Source organism: Podarcis gaigeae (genome assembly GCF_964106915.1).
Source record: "Podarcis gaigeae genome assembly, chromosome: 3".
In the NCBI taxonomy this organism is placed as follows: Eukaryota; Metazoa; Chordata; class Lepidosauria; order Squamata; family Lacertidae; genus Podarcis; species Podarcis gaigeae.
This window is the reverse complement of record NC_139680.1, coordinates 78,453,451-78,474,291: the sequence shown is the minus strand read 5'-3', so window position 1 is coordinate 78,474,291 and position 20,841 is coordinate 78,453,451. Positions and strand designations below refer to the sequence as shown.

General features: G+C 41.3%; 2 protein-coding genes and 1 long non-coding RNA gene across 4 annotated transcripts in view; 1 reads left to right on the top strand and 2 right to left on the bottom strand.

The window, feature by feature from the left end:
- Window positions 1-13,541, bottom strand: part of EXO1 (exonuclease 1) — a 21,561-nt gene extending 8,020 nt beyond the window's left edge. The window contains exons 1-9 of one of the 2 annotated variants that reach the window (XM_083732301.1): window positions 13,161-13,541; window positions 9,021-9,205; window positions 7,104-7,223; window positions 5,784-5,907; window positions 4,940-5,077; window positions 3,547-3,759; window positions 2,378-2,565; window positions 869-965; window positions 106-334 (exon numbers count right to left, since the gene is read on the bottom strand). In XM_083732301.1, the coding sequence (XP_083588427.1) occupies window positions 106-334; window positions 869-965; window positions 2,378-2,565; window positions 3,547-3,759; window positions 4,940-5,077; window positions 5,784-5,907; window positions 7,104-7,223; window positions 9,021-9,205; window positions 13,161-13,205 (1,339 nt within the window). In that variant the 5' untranslated portion in view covers window positions 13,206-13,541. Of the gene's footprint in view, window positions 1-105; window positions 335-868; window positions 966-2,377; window positions 2,566-3,546; window positions 3,760-4,939; window positions 5,078-5,783; window positions 5,908-7,103; window positions 7,224-9,020; window positions 9,206-10,856; window positions 11,037-13,160 lie in introns of those variants that run through there. The other variant, XM_083732302.1, reaches the window with a different exon arrangement.
- Window positions 11,151-20,841, top strand: LOC310841677. Its single transcript, XR_014562682.1, has 3 exons — window positions 11,151-11,166; window positions 14,861-14,915; window positions 20,122-20,841. It is a non-coding gene; the product is annotated as an uncharacterized lncRNA (long non-coding RNA).
- WDR64 (WD repeat domain 64) overlaps window positions 17,068-20,841 on the bottom strand; it is a 68,700-nt gene continuing 64,926 nt past the window's right edge. The window contains exons 27-28 of the mRNA XM_083732207.1: window positions 18,654-18,749; window positions 17,068-17,226 (exon numbers count right to left, since the gene is read on the bottom strand). Of these exons, the coding sequence (XP_083588333.1) occupies window positions 17,161-17,226; window positions 18,654-18,749 (162 nt within the window). The 3' untranslated portion in view covers window positions 17,068-17,160. The remainder of the gene's footprint in view (window positions 17,227-18,653; window positions 18,750-20,841) is intronic.

Here is a 20,841-nt window from a genome sequence, read left to right as displayed (position 1 = left end):
AAATAAATATGTTATGAGGGGAAACTTTCAAGTCGAGAACATTTAAGAATAAGAGGAAGGTTTTCTTTTTCACATACAATTTCTTTAGAGAGTTAGCTATCATACCATGCCTTGGTCTTTTTGCCAATAGCGCTTTGCTGGGAAGCTTCAGCCCTTTCATGTTAACTAGTCGCTCCAGGCCTCTGGTTGTGGGTTTCTCCAACATCGATGCTGAATTTGTTGTAATCTTGGCAGTGGAACCAGGTTTGTAGTATCTGCTCCAAATGCTCTTTAAATTGGGTGACTGCTCTTTGGCATATTTGTCGTCCCAGCCATGGCTTCTGGGCTGTACAGACTATAGGAAAAGGAAACAAGAAGATGTACAATAGAGGAAAGAATGACTGGAGCCTGTTTCTCTTGAGACTGTAAAAAACGATGCAAATAATATGATTGTTCTTCAATTCTGTTCCATCGATCTACTGCTGCCCATTGGCCAGTGTGGGAGGAACAATCCAGGGACATAATCAAGCCAACAAGTGATTAGAAAGCAGCACTTCTTTTCCTGTTACCTCGTACACCTCTTATTCCCATGGGAAGAGGAGGAAGTGTTGATGTATTAGGTCTGCTTTGGGTCATCCAGGCAGCAGTCCTTTGAGCAGGCATCCCCAAACTCAGCCCTCCAGCTGTTTTGGGACTACAACTCCCATCATCCCTAGCTAACAGGACCAGTGGTCAGGGATGATGGGAATTGTAGTCCCAAAACAGCTGGAGGACCGAGTTTGGGGATGCCTGCCTTTGAGCGTGCAACCACAGGCCAACATGCAACTTCACATTCCTCACAAAGTCTCCAAAGGTGATGTGGCTCTTGCATTTAGAAGTAAAACATTACCTGTTGAGCATCAGGGTCGTAGTCATCAATTTGCTCCATGGTATTGATGTCTTTGTTTCCAAGTGCTATTTGAAAAGCAGCACTATCACCGATGTGCCTAAGTTAATCAAATTAAGGGGGAAATGCAGTTCTTCTATTGATGCTTTTTTTATTGAAAGCGGCGTTTTATAAAGAGATTTAGCCTCTATATAATCAAAACTAAATTCTACATCTTCTTCTTTGAATGGATGAATGCCTCCTAACCACTTTGCACAACAGCTTAGCCAAGATATTAAAGCTTTACATCAGAATTAGCCCTTCTTAAGTTTATCCCTGGAAGACTCTGTGCTAAGAGTAGGAGCTGTCATTCTAGTAGGCAATAGTTTTGTAGTCGCCTGAGGTATTTGAAGCAACATTACTTTTTATACAAGTTTAGCATTCTCCCAAAGGAAAGAAGATGCGCTGAACTGAATCTATGAAATGAACTGGTTTAGAAACAAGTTATGTTCTGTTTTATAGTAAAAGAGTCTATGATAACAGAAGATTTCAAGATAGCCACCATTTTTATAATGGATGGTGGAGGTGCTAAACAGCTTAGAAAGCCTTCTTAAAATTATGGTAGTTTAGGACCTTTTAACTGAGATTTTAAGAACTATTGGATGAATGAAAAACCACTTGTAAGAATTTCTACATTTAAGCAAGAGATCAGATGGCCCACTCGATAGTTCACTTTTATCAAACTTTATTCAATGTTAGAAAGCCATTAAATGGCTAGTTTTCCTTGTAAAAGGGACGCAGGTGGCGCTGTGGGTTAAAGCCTCAGCGACTAGGACTTGCCGATTGAAAGGTCGGCGGTTCGAATCCCTGCGGCGGGGTGCGCTCCCGCTGCTCGGTCCCAGCGCCTGCCAACCTAGCAGTTCGAAAGCACCTCCGGGTGCAAGTAGATAAATAGGGACCGCTTTCTAGCGGGAAGGTAAACGGCGTTTCCGTGTGCGGCTCTGGCTCGCCAGATGCAGCTTTGTCACGCTGGCCACGTGACTCGGAAGTGTCTCCGGACAGCGCTGGCCCCTGGCCTCTTAAGTGAGATGGGCGCACAACCCCAGAGTCTGTCAAGACTGGCCCGTACGGGCAGGGGTAACTTTACTTTACTTTACCTTTTCCTTGTAAAATTGACTTGAACAATGTGAAGGAAGATCTACATTACATTCCTGGATATTTTAAACATACTCAAAGGTACACATTTTTTTCAAATGGAGCAACAGCTAGCACCCGTAAGTCAAATTTAAGGAGTTTATAAGTTCCACAGATTTCTACACATGATCTTAACTCTGATATTGTTGGTAGTTATACCCATATCCTAGGCATGTTTAACCCTGCAGCGAAAGGTCTCAAGCTTTGCAGGGCTTACTTCCAAGTAAGTATGCACAGGACCACAGCCTCAGAAGTGCTTAACTTTGCTTGGCATACCAGATACCCCATAAAAAGGAAGAGACTATAAAGACATTATTATTTTTATTTGATAAAGGATACTTTCCTGCATAAAGCAGTGTTTCTGGATCAACACCATCTTCATAAGCATTCAAAGGAACAAGCTGTCTCCTGACTGGGTCAAAAACCAACTGATAGAGGAAAGTATTATTAGCACGAGTAAATCCTTGTATGTATTCTTCTGGTACCAAAATATTCATCTTCAAATACTGCCCCATTTTCCGAATGACCTGGAAGAGAAAAGGTCATGTTATGCAATGCACAGCATACTTGCGAGACAGCAGGCAGAACGACTTGGACCCTTTGTTGCTTCTCCATTCTTGTAACAGGGAGGACAATGTCCGCCAATACTTCCTTCCCTTTGCCAACCCTCACACCATTTCCAAGGTTCGAGAGCAGATTTTCAGCGGTTGCACTAGGAAAAGGAAGGATCAAAAACCCTGTTCCATTCACAGAATTGGGATCTATGCTCATTGTTTTGTCACTCTAAAAGCATTGTCTAGTATGTACGCAAGCTGAAATGGTTATTGAAAAGAGGCATGGGGCAGACAAGTAATGTTTTAAGACCTTTGTCAAACTTCCTTTTTAAAAAAAAAAACCAGATCTGATATTTCCCCAAAGTCCCAAGTATCTTTTCAGAGTGAGTGACATACACTGGAAATTTGGACCAAATGTTATTTTCTGCCTTTATTCTCCCTCTCTTCAAATAGTACAGCAAACAAAACAAAACAAAACAAAAAATCATCCTGGAAAGCTGAGGAGTAGGCGTGATTTCTGAAACAAGAGTTTGGACTGTGGCCTTTTACATTTGCCAGTATGACAATAATGATAAATCATTTAATAATGATAAAGCTAGTATATAGTTAAAGTCTAGGGCTGCTTCGAATCTTGGCTCATTTACAATTATTAAAACCAAAAAATGTATTTGTATCTCAGCCAAATGGACTCATTTGGAAATATCCTATATGTAAATGTAACAAGGAAGAGTTAAGCTTTAGTCAACACGCAACATACAAGAGTCAACAAAACATATTATTGCTTAACTGTTTTCCCCAATTTACGTGAACAGCAGAACAAATTTCTTTTGACAGGTACCTACATAATAACTCAATCGAGTACTTTCCCCAGAATTCCTCCTCTCCAGAGTTGACCTCACTATCTGTGGAGCTTTTGGAAAACATAAAGTTAACTCAAGAGCCAATAACCTTTACCTTTATAATATCAGGATTATTGGCTATTTTTATCAGCCTGCAAGCCTTGCCTAATCCAATACCATGAAGAGATGGAAGGTAGTCACAACCAGACAGAATACACATGTAACGGAATTTCTCTTCTGTAAACACATCACCAAGTTGTTTGCACATTCCAAGCCGAGTCTGGTCGATTTCTAAGCCATTTCCACACTTGTCAATTTTCAGAAATACCTTAAAACAAAAGAACGGACAAGTCCTTGTATTATTGTACTATTTCTACAAATCGTGGCCAAACACGGAATTCTTTCCCAATCATCAGCATATAAACTTCTTGTATATATTACATTACAATTTTTCATCAATAAGCAATACAACTTTGCATTTTCTTTTACATACCTGCATAGCTGTCAACGTTTCCCTTTTTAAAAGGGAAATTCCCTTATTCTGAATAGGATTCATTGCAAGAAAAGGGAAAAGTTGACAGCTAAGCATACCTGTTGTGTCTCTGTGACGTTTGCAAACGCAACAATCCCGTTCCCCCATACAGACATTGTCAAATTCTGTCCAGCAGTCAAAGCCTGCCTAATGTCAGTAATATTTAGCATTTATATGCCATTTTTTTGAATGTGCAAAGACCTTCGCTTACGTTATTCTCAGCAATCAGGGCCTCTCAGGAGACCAATATTATTCTCCATATATTCCAGATGGAGGAAGGAGAGGCCAACACTGAGAGATTCCTCCCTAAGGTCCCCATGCAAATTCATGGCTGGGGAGGGTTTTTAAGCAGGAGCTTCATGCCTCACTGCACACTCACAGAACAATGCCTGCCCTGGGCCATATAGGATTAGAGGGGGCCCTTGCACCATGCGTGGAGACATCACTCAGTCATGGCTCCCGTATCTTCCCCATTGTCAAGTTCCTGGTCAAAGGGGGCCATCTACGTGGTTTACAGACAAGGTTTGCTGAGCAGGGGTGACGAGGGGGCCCGAGCCCTCTGAAAAGCACAAGAAGTGCTCCCCCCAGCTGCGGAAGATTGGGGAAAATATTTTGGCTGGAAGCTTCCGGCTGTCCCAAAGACTGAATTCTCTCTCTCCAGCTACTGGAACTCAGGGCTCCGGATGACAATTGGCGCTCTCTGAGCCCCCACCAGGGCCTGTGAATATACCCAGAATGGATGGAAGTACATGAACGACCTCGTCAAATGAAGCCTCTCTGATAAGGCCCCCTTTGGCCACCTTTAATGGAGAGCTCTTAAGCACCAGAGTCTGGCCCGTTTCTCAAGGGTTGCAATAAAAGACTTTATAATAAGGGGGGGGGGGGAATCAAATATAGGATTAGAGGGCTGGGTTTCCATGTATAGCTGAGCCCTGGTACTGTCCTTTTTAGAAACAAATTACTAGATCTTTCCTACCTTTTTACATCCGAAAGCAAGAAGATCAGAATCCTCTGTAATTATAGCTTCAACTAAGCCGGTCTTGTTAAGATAGGCGAGCTGAGCATCCGCTTCATATGGAGCAACAATGCAATCTATTCCCCGGGCACGGGCAGCCTGCAAGAGCAAAAAAACAATTCAAGCCCCCATTATAGTGCTTTACAAGTGACACTCCCTCCCCAATTGGTCTAGTCCCTAGTTTTCCCCCGCATGATCCTAGTTGCCTCTCCTGACCACCTGAAGTTCTCCTAGGTGCAGAATTTAGGATTTTTGCATGGAATAAGTTTCTATACAAAGAACTGCATTTAGGCTCACTGATCGCTGAGTTGGTAAACAGTTTCCAGACAGTAACACTTTAGATTGCAGCTGTGGGGTTTTATAATATGGATGCTTCTCAATACAAATATAATTCCTGCTTCAAAGGAAAAAAAGATGCATCACAGTGAAGGACTCCAGGCTGCTTTAATCGAAACAACTTATTTTTTGGTGGTGTTGGTGGGGAAAGAGTACAGGGAACGATGCAGTTATTATGGGCCCTCATCTGCAGTCTGAAATGGTGCAGCCCTGACATGGGTTTGCTCCTTCAATGAGAAATATCTCTCTCTCCTATTTTATATATAAAATATATAATTGCATATCTCATATTACTCAAATACTAATTACAGCAAATGGTTGAATAAACAAACACTGCAAACTTTGAGTCACTAGCCCTTCTGCAAAGCCTGTATTATGCAAACATCAGGGTTATAAGAAATGCAGTTATTCTGGCAATAAATATAAAATGGGAGAGCAGCAACAACCTACCAGCTAAAAGGCTACTTACTTTAATCACTTCGCAGGCCATAGCATGCGTAACATTAATGCTACGTGCAAAACATTCTCTGGCTTCTGATAATTTCCCTTCACGAAGCAGCTGTTTCCCTTTCAGGAGGTTTGCTTGCCGTTTTCTTCAAGATAACAAAAACAAACCCGTCGTCTCAGTGTCACACAACCATAACTGAACAGGTAGTTACAGCACCAGCATTGCAATACACAGTGGAGACATGTGCAGAAACCCTATTTGAGCATTTCAAAGAAAGCAGGAGGGCAGTGCCTTGGAGGAGACACACACAACCTAGATACTCGATGTCACTGTGTGTTTCAACTTCCTATGTTGGGCGATTAGATGATCAGGCACCCTGTGTTCTTAGGGTTCCTGATCTAAGGCTTGCTTAGAAGTCTCCCCCACCCCCCAGGCATAGGAAGGTCAGGATGGACTGAGTGGGGACCGTGGGAGCATTTTCCTTTACACTTTATGCCCTCAGGGTTGTTAATGCCTGAACTATGGTGTCTGAGTCTACTATGTAAGAGCTTGAAAGCCAGATGTAAAAAGAAGAAGCATAAATATATAAAATATACTGTGTAAACCTTAGGAAGGAAGTCCCTATTGAAGGAAATGGAACATAAGCATTTCACTGCACTGAAACTGTTACTAGAATACAATCCCACGGTTTTAACTAGGGTGCAAGATTTCTATGACTGTGCCTAAGTACAGTGGAATCTCAGAAGCCTTTGAACTCGAACGTTTTGGCTCCCAAACAATTGAAAACCAAACGTGATTGTTCCGGTTTTCAAATGATTTTCCAATTGGAATCCAAGCCTTGGTTTTTGAACTGTTCCAGGAGTTGAACGGACTCCCAGAATGGATTAAATTTGAAAACCAATGTATGGCTGTACTTTCTTAAGTTCAATTTCCACTTCCAAAAGCAGTGCCTCATGCTATTTACCTGTTCCAGCAGGTTCAGGAACTTTCTGGAGCAGCTTTTCAGGGAGAAGAAAAGTCTGTGATACAGGAGTAGAAGTTCTATTTGTTGACTTTTGTTAAAGCTGAATGTGTTCGCTATTGAGATGGTTGTAGGATGTGTTCAGCACTGAGAGTTTTTGCAAATTTAGCTAATGTTATTGTTGACAGGATCATATGCCACACTGCGGCATTACGGATGTCTGCTTAGATTTCAGCACTGCATTGCTTTATAAATTCTGCTCTCATTACGATAACATCTGAATTGTTTTCATAAGGAAGCTACTGCCTTTAAAGCACACATATCCTGCAAATCACCAATTTGAATTTCTAATGGGGGGGGGGGGGAGGCATAAGACTTACTCTCGTCGTGACTTTTCAACTTGCTTTTTGGAAGGCAGGGTACAGCCATCAAATACTAGAATGGGTTTGACCCCAAATGACAGAAGCATATCAGCAAGCTTCATGCAATAAGCTACATATCTGTAGAAACAAACACAGTTGCCATATATCAGTTAGGAAATGTTCACCTTAATCCTAAAATGTAAACTGCTAGGGGAAATTTAATTATAGGCACACTTAGCTTTGCAATTCCAACATGTCCACAAGATTAAGAGACCTTGACAGCATCCAAGGTGAGTTAATGTGGCATAATGGCTAGAGCGGTGGACTAGGAACTGCGAGACAAAGGTTCAAATCCCCAGTCAGCCATGAAGCTCATTGAGTGACACAGAGCCTCTTTCAGCATTGTTGTGAGGATACGATGGGGTGAGGAAGAACCAGGTTTGCTGCTGGGATAAAAATGTAACAATTCCATGCCTAATCCAGTACTTAGCCAACAGAAATTAATGATGTGAACCTTTGTTGAAAAAACAGTAATGGTAATTATATTAAACCTATATAGAAGAGGAACAGTCATCATTTCATCTTACGTATGAACTTATGGGTATCAGTGGCCAAAGATGATCACAGAGATTTCCACATTTTTCAGACTGCTTTCATTTTAGCTGCAATCCTGAGTGCCAGCTGTTTACATTCTATTGATTAAATGGGGTTTAAGTAGCCTGCAGCAGTCATAAGCAACTTAAAACACAACCACAAATTAATATTATTCCTTTTAATTTAATTTATGCATTGGATAGCACATTATGTACTTTTCCTATTTTTCTTGACAACTGTTGCTAATTGATTACGAGATCTGTTAGTGGCAGTATTTTCCACATATATTTTTCCCTGACCATTACACATCAAATAAAAGACTGCAAGTCAAAACTGTCTTCTAAAAACTGTTTTACTATATTCAGACATAACTCTTCAATTAGAGATTCTTTGCCAAACAGCTTTAACTGATCTGTTTGACATTTAAAGTTGTTTTTATTGTAGTACTGTGTTTATAGGCTGTATACTGCCTTGTGCCATTTTATACGAAAGTGTGGTTAATAGATATTTTTAAAAATAAAATAACAAAGAGGGCAGGAGGTTAGCCCCCGGCCTGAGGGCCTGATCCAGCTCCCAATGCAATTTTTTCTGCTTGCCACAAGAAAACCCTAGCCTTCCCTTTCCCTTTTCTGTAGTGTCCTGTAGATTGGTCTGTCTTATCACTGACATTTATGAGCTGCACTGTGGGAGCCTTTTTTGTGCTAAGCAGTGGAATCACAATTGCTTTAAATAAATAACAAGTCACTCTTGCCTAGCCCAGTGACCTGAATGGGGGTCCCTACAGTCATAGTTGCTCCCTACAGTCATAGTGCTCTCATCATATCAAGCAGGGGAAGGAGCAACAACATTTGCATGCTTCAGCTGGAGTGGGGTGCTATGTGTCCCATACATTCCTGGGCATGGGGGCCTCACCCACATGTAACCACGAAAGAGAATGTAGTTCTCAACCCAAAAAAAAGTTCAGCACCACTCTTTTACAGGAAAGATTTCCCCATTTTATTATTCTTTTTTATTTATTGAATTACCATATTGGCCCGAATATAAGCCGCTCCCTTAAAATTCTGCAGGCACTCACACCCGTTCCATTTTACCGTATGTCTGTTTCAGCAATGATATCATAAAAAAGCAATTTTTTTGTAAGGTTGCGAAATTAAGCCACACGTTAACTTTTCTCAGTCGGAATTTGGGGGGAAAGTGAGGCTTGTATTCAGGCCAATACAGTATATACCGTCCTATACCCGGAGGTCTCAGGAAAGATCAACATAAAAGCAACAATACGTATATAACAACAACAACCACCCATGAACACCCAATCTGTCTGTCAAATTGCTTTAAACTTACTGATCTGTGGGTTCTCCTTTGGCTAGCTTTTCAGCACATGCATAGGCTCCTTTGTGGAGCCAGCAGTAAGTATCCACAGCAACTACTTGTCCTTTGTACTTCTTTACATGAGCAGATTCAGCAGCCTCTTTGATAAATTGGAGCAAACCTTGGATCCCCATTGTTACGAAGTCAAATCCAGGAAACTAGGAAGGAAACAAAGTCAATACAACCTCATGCCATGAGAAACAAAAACAAAACAACACTCTGCAACTAAACCAAATATCAGCATGAAACCACCAAGAGATGAAACGGTTGAGCATGGCTAAAATACTTAGTGCTGACCCCAATGTAAGAGATCCTAGAGTTACAGTTACCTGCCAGGAATTTTGTATAGTTACCCTATGTTTTTCATTCAAGGGACCGTTCAAATGATACAAAATACATGCATAAATAAATTAGTGTGCAAGTTTCATCATTGGTACAGATAGGTTAGGCTGAGCTTATGAACATAAACACACACTGGGAAGCTGCTATCTACAATGGCTTCCTAACATGCATACACACTGCAAAATACATGTGATTTTCTATACTCAGTGCCATATAGAACAGCTGTTCATTTAATGATGTTGTGATGTTTGAAACAGTCTTTGGAATAAATGTTATGAGCCACAACAGTGAAGCAAAATCTGATGTTCACCAATCCACATCTTTCCATCTCTCCCTGTTCTACACAATGTGTAAGATCCCATCTGACCTGAATTGGGAAATTTTTATTAAAACAAACTCAGGGAAAGAATCAAGGGATTCTAGTAGCTGCTGAGTTGGCATACGCAGTACCCCTTCTGCCAAAGAATCAGTGACTGGAAATCTGACAGTTCAAACCCCTTGCCCCTAAATCCTAGGATGTTAATATCCAATGTCGAACTTGATCCACAAAAATGCAGAGGACGAGTAACCCATGTTCATTTTCACAACACAATTGTTTTGGCGGGAAGCACTTACATAAAGGTTAGATGGCAGAGCTGTTCCACTCCCCGCTCCCCCCATGTAATTTCACATAAAAGATTGCACCTTTTAAATACAGTACTGCAAGTCATGTGCTAATTGAAATCAATGAATATAAAGAAACCCACTTAACTGGATCAGGATAGTGGGATTTCCCCCCCACAGTCCAAATCACACTATTAAGTTCAGTGGGCCTTGCTTCCAAGTAAACAAGCTGAATCAGGCAGCAATCCCTTCTAGCTGCAAGGGCAGAGGAGACTATAAACTTATTTATACATTGTAATCCAGGAGTGAGCTGGTTGGAACTATTGACTGATTTGGGCGATTTGCAACTGAGCAGCAATGATTTCCCACGCAGACACGAAGTGATTACATCACCCCAAAAGTATACTGCTGAAATGAATAATGCTTGGGGTAATCAGGAGTGGATTTTTATACTGAAGGTCTGTGAGCTCTCTTCAGTTCTGGTGCTCAGAACAAAACAATGGGTTCAGAGTTGCATGTATAGATGTGTTTGTGTTTTGTACTAGGCTTCGGTTGGCAGCTCTCCGGTTTCTAATAAAATAATAATCGAAGTAGATTCGGCAAGTTTGAAGTCTGTGCATCCTTGTTCGGGGCCTAAACAAACAAAACAAAAAACAAACACACTACCCTTTGTGTGCGGAGTGGGAGAACCAAGATCGTGCATTTGCTTTTCTCAGAAAAGGAAAGTATATTGGATTCCGCCCACGCACCCACTGGCAGGGTATCCCTCTGAAAACGGTACAAATTAGGCTCGCCCACTCGACCCTCGTGGGGAGTTCAGAAACGTACAGCCGACCCCCTCTGCGGCCGCCGCTAAGCTCCTACCTATTCCGGCCCCGGTACCTTCAGCACCGAGGAGGAAGCGCCCGTTGACAGCGACGGCGGACCGGACCGGACCGGCTCCGTCCACTAAGCAAGAAGAGCGCCGGCTGCGCAGCGCGGGAAACAGTAAAGACGATTTTCAAGCCCCGCGCGCCTTCCCAGCCTCCAGGCCCCGCCTCCTCCTCCTCCTCGCATGCGCACTCCCGCTCTCTCTTCCCTCCCTCCCTCCCTCCGAGGAAGCGAAGGCGCCCCCTCTCGACTACATCGCCCGGCATGCAACGCGGCCGCCAGGAGCATCCCAGTTTTCCCAAAGGTAACCTCGCGCATGCTGGGCAATGTAGTTAGTGCACGCTGCTCGCTGAGGAGGGCAAATCCGTGGTGGACGGGGCCGTTTCGTTCTATTCTCCCTCAGTTATTTATTTTTTATTTATTTGTCAATCGTTTTATTTGCATGCCGCCTTTCATGCTCTCCAACATTTTCCCAATGAAAATAGGGACGCCGTATTTAATAATAATAATAATAATAATAATAATAATAATAATAATAATAATACGGTAATACCCCATCTATCTGACTGGGTTGCCCCCCGCTATTCTGGGTAGATCACAATATATTTTAAAACGTTTAACATTAAAAACAACTTCCCTATACAGGATTGCCTTCAGATGGCTCCGGGGTTGGATGACCTCATGCCCTCCAGTATTTCTCTTATGAAAATAGGGATGTTCTACGGAAAAGCGGAACATTCCGGGATCAACTCAGGAATCAGGATGGCTTCTATAAATCCGAAACTGCCCCTGGAAAATAGGGACATTTGGGAGGTCTGGCTTTTCCAAAGTTCAAGTAGTCATAAAGAACAAGCAAACCATCAAAAAGTACACAACCAAATTTAACTGTTACCACATAAATCATAATAAGGTCTAAAATAAATAAAGATACAAAAAATAATATCAACTCTGAACCACATTATACTCATTCTTTTAAGCATGGACTCTTACACATTACAGTTTCATCAATATAATAAATAGCTGGCATATATTCATTACAAAGCTAATTTGCTTAATTTGCTTCTTGGTTCAAATATGGTCTGATACAATGAATGTTTACTTGCAAGCAAGCTCCACTGAGCATAGGCCTGCAAGCCACTGAATACGTATGCAGCTTTGGAATAACTTGTCATAGATTGGTCAGACCTCATCATTCTAACTTGGCTAGTCTGGTCATTATTTTTGTTAAACTTTACAGCTGGGGTCGGTCATTTAACAAATCATTCCTCAGCCACTTTAATGTTTTGAGTGCTTAACTTGTAGTGAGATTTTATACAACTCACAGATTTGTGAGAAAACAAGAGATCTCACTGGTTTTCCCCCACTCTTCATCTGTGGGCTTCATATGCAAAATGTTTTATTTTTCTAGTAGGTGTAAATTAACAAACCCACTCGAAGGACAAAAATATATTCACATTTGTCACTTCTTTACCAGTGATGTAAAGTGTGCAAGATGTCCCACAGCAAATATGCAAATATGGTGGTTCAAATATAGATATTGTTTTTCACACCTCACCTGCAGCTTTTGCAGTCTTAGGGCATCAGTTGAAAACTGCAGCTCTTAGTCAAATGCTGCCTACACAGTTTAAAATCAATGTGTTGCTGTAACGCTTGAAAGATTGTGAAACAGGGATGTGTCAGGGGAAAAGTACGCAAATTGACAAAATGTATGGGCTTTTATTGGTTGCAAAGAAGCTTAGAGGTTGCTGACACTGGCCTGCAAAGATCATTATAATTACCATACCATAATATGCAGTTGAGGACTCTGACCTTTCCTGATTGCTTGACAACCACCAGCAGCAAAATCCACTCCTGGTGATTTCTCCCAGCTGAAGAGGGAATATAGTGTGGCTTGTGTAGTGTGTGGTATGTGAAAGTATGGCATGGCCACACACACAAACACACACACACACTTTTTTTGCCTTAGGGTGAATGCCAAGAGTAAATGTGGTCCACAGCTGAAAAAGCTTCCCCACCTCTGACATAAATGCAGCTTAAGTTCTCTTACACCCTCTTTTTTTCATTCTGTTTTTAAACCCAAGCACTGCTGAAGCCCTACCTCATACTTGGCATTTTGATCAATTGGCCACAATTGGCCGTACAATTTCCCTGCTGAGAACAGGAGCAAAAGGGAGAGTTGCAGAAACCATTTCTGACATAGGGAGAAGAACATGGAAAGCTTTGAAAGGCTGTGCCAGATAATAAATTTCAGAAAGGCAAAGCAAGCCAGGTCAGTGGGGGTGACCGAGTTTCTTTTACCGGAATGCAATTTCTCTTTGTGTGTTGAGGGTGGCGTGGAGTCATCTGGCCTCGTTAAAATGCAGTGTTCCAAAATTGACAACCTCTGTATGTGGCTTTTGGTGACCTTCTTGCTGCCTTTGACAGGATTAATAGAAAGCAGCAGCAGCTGAAGTTATGGAACACAAAGAATGAGAGGCAGTTACTTAATTAGGAAGTTTTATGCAGCTATGACGACAGGGATAAAAGTCTGAACCTAGGAGGTCAGCTGTTTTGCAGGACTGTACCTATTACCAAAGAAAACAGGGTTGTGCAGATTATTATTAGTTTTTACGCTTATTAGTCTTTTTTTGCCAGTGCAACCCCAAATTACTTGAAAACAACAAATGCTAGATTTTGAAACTCCCCCCTCATTTTTGTCCTTCCTCCAGCAGGTGAAGAATTTCTTGTTTCAACAGGCTTTTGGGAACTGACTGCTTTGAATGAAAGGGCTGGTGCTGTTTTTATTGCAATTATTTGTCTTGTTTTACTAGGGGGTGTGTATATCTGTCTTCTGTCTGTCTGGGTGGGTGATTCAAACCAAAACTGGATTGGGGGGAAATGCATCAAAATGCAATACAGTGGTACCTCAGGTTAAGAACTTAATTCGTTCTGGAGGTCCGTTCTTAACCTGAAACTGTTCTTAACCTGAGGTAATACTTTAGTATATGGGGCCTCCCGCTGCCACTGCGCTGCCGCCATGCGATTTCTGTACTCATCATGAAGCAAAGTTCTTAACCCAAGGTACTATCTCTGGGTTAGTGGAATCTGTAACTTGAAGCGTCTGTAATCTGAAACGTCTGTAACCCAAGGCACCACTGTATTTCATAAGAAATGTCAGGATAGATACAGAATAGAAACAGATTGCGACTAATGTCCTGTGTACACTGCTTCCCAAACCAGGAGTGGGAGTGCACTGCATCCAAAGGATTCAGAAGTGCGTACACACAGCATTATTTATTTATTTAAAAGCATTTCTATGAGACCTACGAGATTGCCTTACTGCACATGCGCTCACTCGACCGCTTCGATTGACAGAATTGGCACTGCCACAGGTCTCACATAATACCTGTTCCAGTAATACTCATTGTAAGAATCTGATTGCTTAGTGTGGCAGCACCTACACTTTGGAACACCCTGCCGTTTGAGATCAAGCAGGCACCTTCACTGTACTCTTTCCACACCTGCTTTTTGCTAAAAACGTTGTTTAGACAAGCGTACCCAGATGCTTTGAAAGTTCACGCAAATATAATCTGTTTTCAGTATTGTAACTTTTGCATGTTTGAAAGTACTGGTGTGAATTTTTCTTGGTTTTCTTGTTTTTCCTTTTTGAAAACCGCTTCGAGTTTTTGTTGTTGTTTTTTAAATCAAGTGCTGTACAAATTTTATGAAATAAATGAATTTCTAAACCTCTAAAATGTCTAAGATTTCTAAAATCTCTTAAGGCAGTGTACAAAAAACACAAACATAAAAACAGTGGAACAGTATCATAAAAACAAGACATGAGGAAGGAACAAAAGTAGGCATTTTCAAGGTTACAAAACACAGCCAAGATTCTTCTGTGTGTAGAAAAGTATTATGGGATTAATGTACATAACAACACACTCTCCATTAGAAGTTAACTTTTATAAAAATGACCTTAAGAAGCACGTAAGTTCCATTAGGCTCTGTTTTCTCCACAGGAAGGTGAAATCTAAAATGTAATCACAAAGCATCACACCGGTCGTGTCAAGCAAGGTCAGAACATACCTGGGAGACCTTTAATGGGTGCTTAAGTGGTGCTGAGGACTCCATGCATTCATCTGAGAGCCAATTCACGCACAGAATAAGGGTGTGCACTTGAAATGTGTGGGCTAACACATCTTAACCAGCACTCAACAAAATTCCGAGGTGTTGCATAAAGCTTTTTGACATGAGATTCCTACACACAGGTTTATCAGCTAGTACCAGAAGCGCAATCCGAAAAGCATTTAAACCAGTCTGTTCACACTTAAAACAATAGCGTTACATTGAAGTTTCACAGCCGCTGTAGGTGACTTGTAGATGGTTGGGTCACAGAATTTTTACCCCTGCTTACTTTCTAGCCACTCTGTGAACACTTTTTTTGCCTTGAAATGGGAGGCATGGATACCTATGTAAATCAATCGACAGATGTTTCTTAAGAAATTACGCATTAGGATAATATTAAGACAAGAAGAAGCCCTTAAACATGGATCAGTAATATTAAAATATTGATGACTGATAAAACGTTACATTTTGTAAAGCATTTACAGTGATAAGTAGCAAGAAGTCCATCATTAGACTGGGCAGGGCAGCTTTTCCCAACCTCCATATAATTTGGACTACAATTCCCATCACCCCTGCCTATTGACCATAATGGCTGGGCCTGTTGGACGTTGCAGTTCAAAACATCTGAACCAAGTTGGGGGGGGGAGCAAGAGTAGAGGGTGACCCATCTATAGCAGGACTCACTTGGAGCAGGGTCTGGGACAGAAGACAAGAGCCCCAACCCATGTTCCAGTGTCATTAGCAAGTACGATAGGTGCCCATCTTGAAGGATTGCATCATGGGCAGATTGTTCCTCTGGGTTGCTCCCAGGGAGCGTGGTACAACACAGAGGCCCAGTAATGTGAGTGGACTTGCATCCCTCTTCTTATTTCAAGGAAGGAAACTGGTTTATCTACCTTGTCTCAGCTAGTTTGCATGAGAAGTTAAAGATTTCCCCTGAGTCCCCATTTGTTTCATGTATTTGAAAGGGATATAACACAGGCTCATTTTCTCAGAAATATTTCTATATGTTGGGTTCTCTCTCAGTGCCAGGAAGACTGGCTTACTTGGCTATTCTCTATGCCAGACAAATCTTATTGCACTCATAATATAAAGTGTGTACTGTACTTGCATATAAACTAGTTTGAGAATGTGACTTCCCTCCCCTGCCAGCGTCTCATCGTCAGGATTAGGTAAAGGTAAAGGACCCCTGACAGTTAAGTCCAGTCGCGAATGATTCTGGGGTTGTGGTGCTCATCTCGCTTTACTGGCCGAGGGAGCCGATGTTTGTCTGCAGACAGTTTTTCCGGGTCATGTGGCCAGCATGACTAAGCAGCTTCTGGCAAAACCAGAGCAACACATGGAAATGCCATTTACCTTCCCGCCAGAGCCTATTTATCTACTTGCACTTTGACATGCTTTTGAACTGCTAGGTTGGCAGGAGCTGGGATCAAACAGGAGCTCACCCTGCCACGGGGATTCGAACCGCCAACCTTCCAATCGGCAAGCCCTAGACTCAGTGGTTTAGGCCACAGCGCCACCTGCGTCCCAATTGGCAGGAAGTCTTCAACATGATCCAGAAGGGTAATCTTAGCCTTTTGCAGCAAAACCAACAGAGAGCCTCATAGCATCTTAAAGACTAGTAACTTTATTATATTAAGTTTTCATGGACCAGAGTACAGTTCATCAGAGGCACAGTATCTTCAACTAGCAGGTATGAGTGTACAGAGGACAGGAAAAACTGCAAACATTGGGTAAAAATGGCAAAGACATGCAAAAAGCACAGTCTGTAACAATTCAACTCAAGTCTAAATTAACACCAACAAACACAGAAATTATTCCCAACAGCAGTAACTAGTGAAAATACTGTCATTTTAGCACTGCTCAGTAAATCAACACCTGAGGTGGAACAGGAAGCCACGGTTTCCATCTAAGCCCAAATAAACAGAATTAAATTTAGTTATTAGTTCTAGTTCAGATATATTGTGCTGGAGTCTCACTTTAAAATTCCTCTGTTGGAGTACAACAATGATATTAACAACGGGAAAAGAAACTGCTGAAAATGATGTCTGTTGGCTTGTGCATGCCTAGTGTTTCAGATACAAAACCCAGAGATCTTTCCTTTTGTGTTATCACGATTTTATTTTCACCGATGTTCATTGCAACACATCTTCCTGTTTCATGGTTTTCATACTTGGGTTGGCATTAGAGGAGGTTAGAAAGGAGGGGCCTGAAGGGTTTTTGCAGCTTTTGCAGCTTTTGCAGCGACGACACGCGATGGCTGTAAGAGAAAGAGCAGAACAAATGCTCACTTATGCCCATTTTAAGGCAAAGTAACCCAAATAGTATGTGAGCATTATACCAATCTTTGCACAAGATCCTGAATATCAAAGGCGGTACCAGCACACATGAGTCTATTACAATCAGAAGACCCAATCTCTCTTCCCACCTTCCGTGATTCTTGTGCAGCCCTCTTGTTAAATTGCTTTGCTTGCTTTTGGTCCAGATCTTGCAAAAGACATATGAGTTTTTAAAGGAAGGCGGCTAGGATTTAGCTTAAGGAGGTTGACTGACGGGAACTATAGGGCAAGTGGGAGCATCTTGACTACAAGCACATAGTAGTCAAGAGGTTTGTGGTGTTCTAAACATAGAGGTTTGTGGGGTTCTAAACAGGTAGAAAGGTTCAGCAACGGTAAGTAGTTTCTCTACAGCTAATGCTGAAAAACTAGTACTACTTAAAGGCACAAGAGTCAGTCTTCCTTGCTTTATGGTTTCAGCTTGCCTTGCAGGAAAGAAGGGGTGGTCTCTTCTCTGCTCCACCCTACTGCTAATGGGGCCCTGTCAGACAGCTTCTGATTTGGCAGATGAGAAGAGCAACATTAGAATATGTCTGCTTTCTTACACTCCCATCTGTTACACCCTTACACTACTGGCAATACACTCCCCTGTACTTCTTTGCCAGCATTTCGGGGGGGGGATATTTACTTGGAGGGAGGGATGGGCTAATCTGTCCATTTCAGTTTCTTTCCATTTTGTAATTTTTTCACTCTTAAGTTCGGATCTCCACATTTCCACATCTTGTGACCGCCCCCCCCAAATCGTTGTAAAAACCAACCAGCATTTTAGGGCAAATTTCACCCAAAATACATATATTTGTATGCAATTTTCCCTAACACATACATCTTTGCCAAGCAAATTTTCCCCACTATAACTATTTTCTGTATATTATTTTCACAAATATATATGCACACTTTAGTATTTGCATTTTTGTACATATCACTTGGCTAGAAAACGGCCTTTCAAAATTCAGAGAAGGGCAAATTTCAACATATTGTTTTGGAAAGGGTGAATTAGGGAGGTTTGCCTATAAATGCAAAGTGAATTGGATTTCTCCCCCATCCTGGCTTGTAGACTTTGAAGCTTCACTGTGATGAAAAAAGAATGCTATAACCATGTTATAACAGTTTACTGTTTTGCTTTTTGCACTTTATTATTTGTCCCAATTTTAATTTCATTTTTGCAAAACAAACTACCCACAGCCAATTGACCAAGAAGTAGCCAAACAGATGTGTCAGTTCAGAAGGTGAATTATTTGAATTTAAGCAGATTCGGTTGTATTGCCTGAAATTTAAAATCCAGAAACTCCCTCCATGTGCCTCCCATTCTTAGACATAACATGCATGCTACACGAAGAAACAGTACACTTACTGAATGGGAAATAATTCTGCTTCTCATGCCAATACTGTCAACAGAGTCTTCCTGATCCTTTGTATGAATAGGTTTAATCTTCGGAGGAGTTGCAACCTTTTACAAGTAATTTAGAAAAAAATCAAGAATTATGTGGACAGGTGCAACATTTGTGAAATCTGCACTAAGGAAAAATCCCTTAGTCAGCTTCTTGCTGTTATTTATATAAAACACTTTTGATGTTTTTTACATTTATCATGTCCAGCCTCACAGCAATCCCCTTGCAGTAGGTCAATATTATAATTTCTTTTTCAGAAGGTAAACTGAGGCTGAGATAGAAGTTATTTGCCAGGGAAATGTAATTAACACATACATAGCTGAGGTAGGTGTGATTTATGCCAACAATGCTCTTCTGCATTCTAAATAGGACACACATGACAAGTCTCTATGCAAAAGCATAAATGGCCACAAATCTGACATGAATGGGATTGTACATAAACCAGTGAGAAAATATCCCCAACTCCTGGGACATTCTGTAATTGACCTTATGGTGGCCATTGTGGAATACTTTTAATGGAAGAATACAACGCAAAAATTCATCAAGCAGTTTCAGCTTGCAGTGGGTGAAATGGAGATAAATAATTCACAAGTTAATTAGATGGTCAATACCAACATATCTGTGCTATCTATGACTGTTTGCTGTGAATGGTTCCCTGCCCACTACAGTTGTTAATACTATAACCTCAGTAATTATCACCAACTTGGTACTGTGAAAGGTTAAAGGCGTGCTTATAACATTTATTGAAGGTCTCATTGACTTTAATTTAGTCATCTCATAGCCATTCAACTTATAAATTTCTTCTTCATATGACTGACCACTGAGATTTATCTTTATGCTTCTGATAAAGTCCATGAAAGCTTATGCCATAATAAGTTAGTTATTTAGAGTGCTTCAAGGCTCTTTGGCTGTTTTTGAGAATGGCAAATAAATGCTGTGGGTGCTGAGGTGAGAGTTAAACTGACGGGTTTTTTATCTGTTATTTTTCAAAGTTACTTTCTGAGTAGTGCCAACAAGATAGGACTCATAAGAATGATAACATTGCTTGCCTATGTAGGCACGTTGGTGTTCATTTCTTTAAGGGGCCATAATGAACTTTGTGAAATAAATCTACAGACGCTTCTGGACTACAAAGCCTTTTATACCAATATACCTGTCCTCTCATGCCAATTTTTGCCATTTGTGGTGTACAGATAACCTGAAGTGAAACCACTCCACCACCAACATTTTCCTGCTTACAAAAATAGCCTTTTGGCAACCCAGCAAGTAGTGACCTAAAAATCTTACCAATATGGTGTCAGGTTATAATTTCCAAAAAAAAGCAAACTTGTTCTTCTGGCTTTTGCTTTTGGAACAGTGTCATTCTTTTGGTCACATCTACATGGTTTGAAGAATCCCAGCTGATTACCTTCTTCAACTATTTCCCCCAAGGCAATTTAGCTTGTGCCCGTCTGGCCTCTTCTTGAAAAACCTCCAAGGAAGAAGATCCAACAGCCCCCTCAAGACAGCTGCTTCTGCTGAGGTACTGTTTCTTCTTCAAAGCCCATATCAATTTTACACTCTAAAGAATTCACCCATGAACTGTAAGTTCCATTGCCACCATATAAAATGCATGTTTATTCCAGAACATGGATGCTGCAAGTGGTGCATGTTCTCTGTATTTGCCTCTCTTCATTTTAAAACCATTCATTCTTGTGCTATCATTAGTGGGCAACATGTACAGCTATTTCCACCCCTCTGTCTCCCTGCCTTGTTTTGTTGTTAGTATTCGCTGTCAGCAAACACCACCCTCCTTATTTGAGATCCATCCTGCACCTTTTTGCTCAGAAGTAATTAGGGATGGAGAGACCCATTGCGGTCCTGTCTGTTCCACTTCTACAAAGGAGTCTTTGTTTCCATTTGAGTTCTAAAAGGGAAATCCTTTTAAGTCAGCATGAAATAAAAGCATCTACAAGATAGTCCGAGAGCTCCAGTGGTGCCTTTGTCCATTTTAAATCCACCACCCCACACCTATAAAAAATTCCAGAAATAATCCAGCTACTAGCATATGGTTGTTTGGTTTGTTTGTTTGTTTTGCTGCTGTGCACTTTGAGTAGAACAGAGCAAGTCCCCACTGAGAGTGACAGAACTTGAAGGCACTTTATTGCTCTC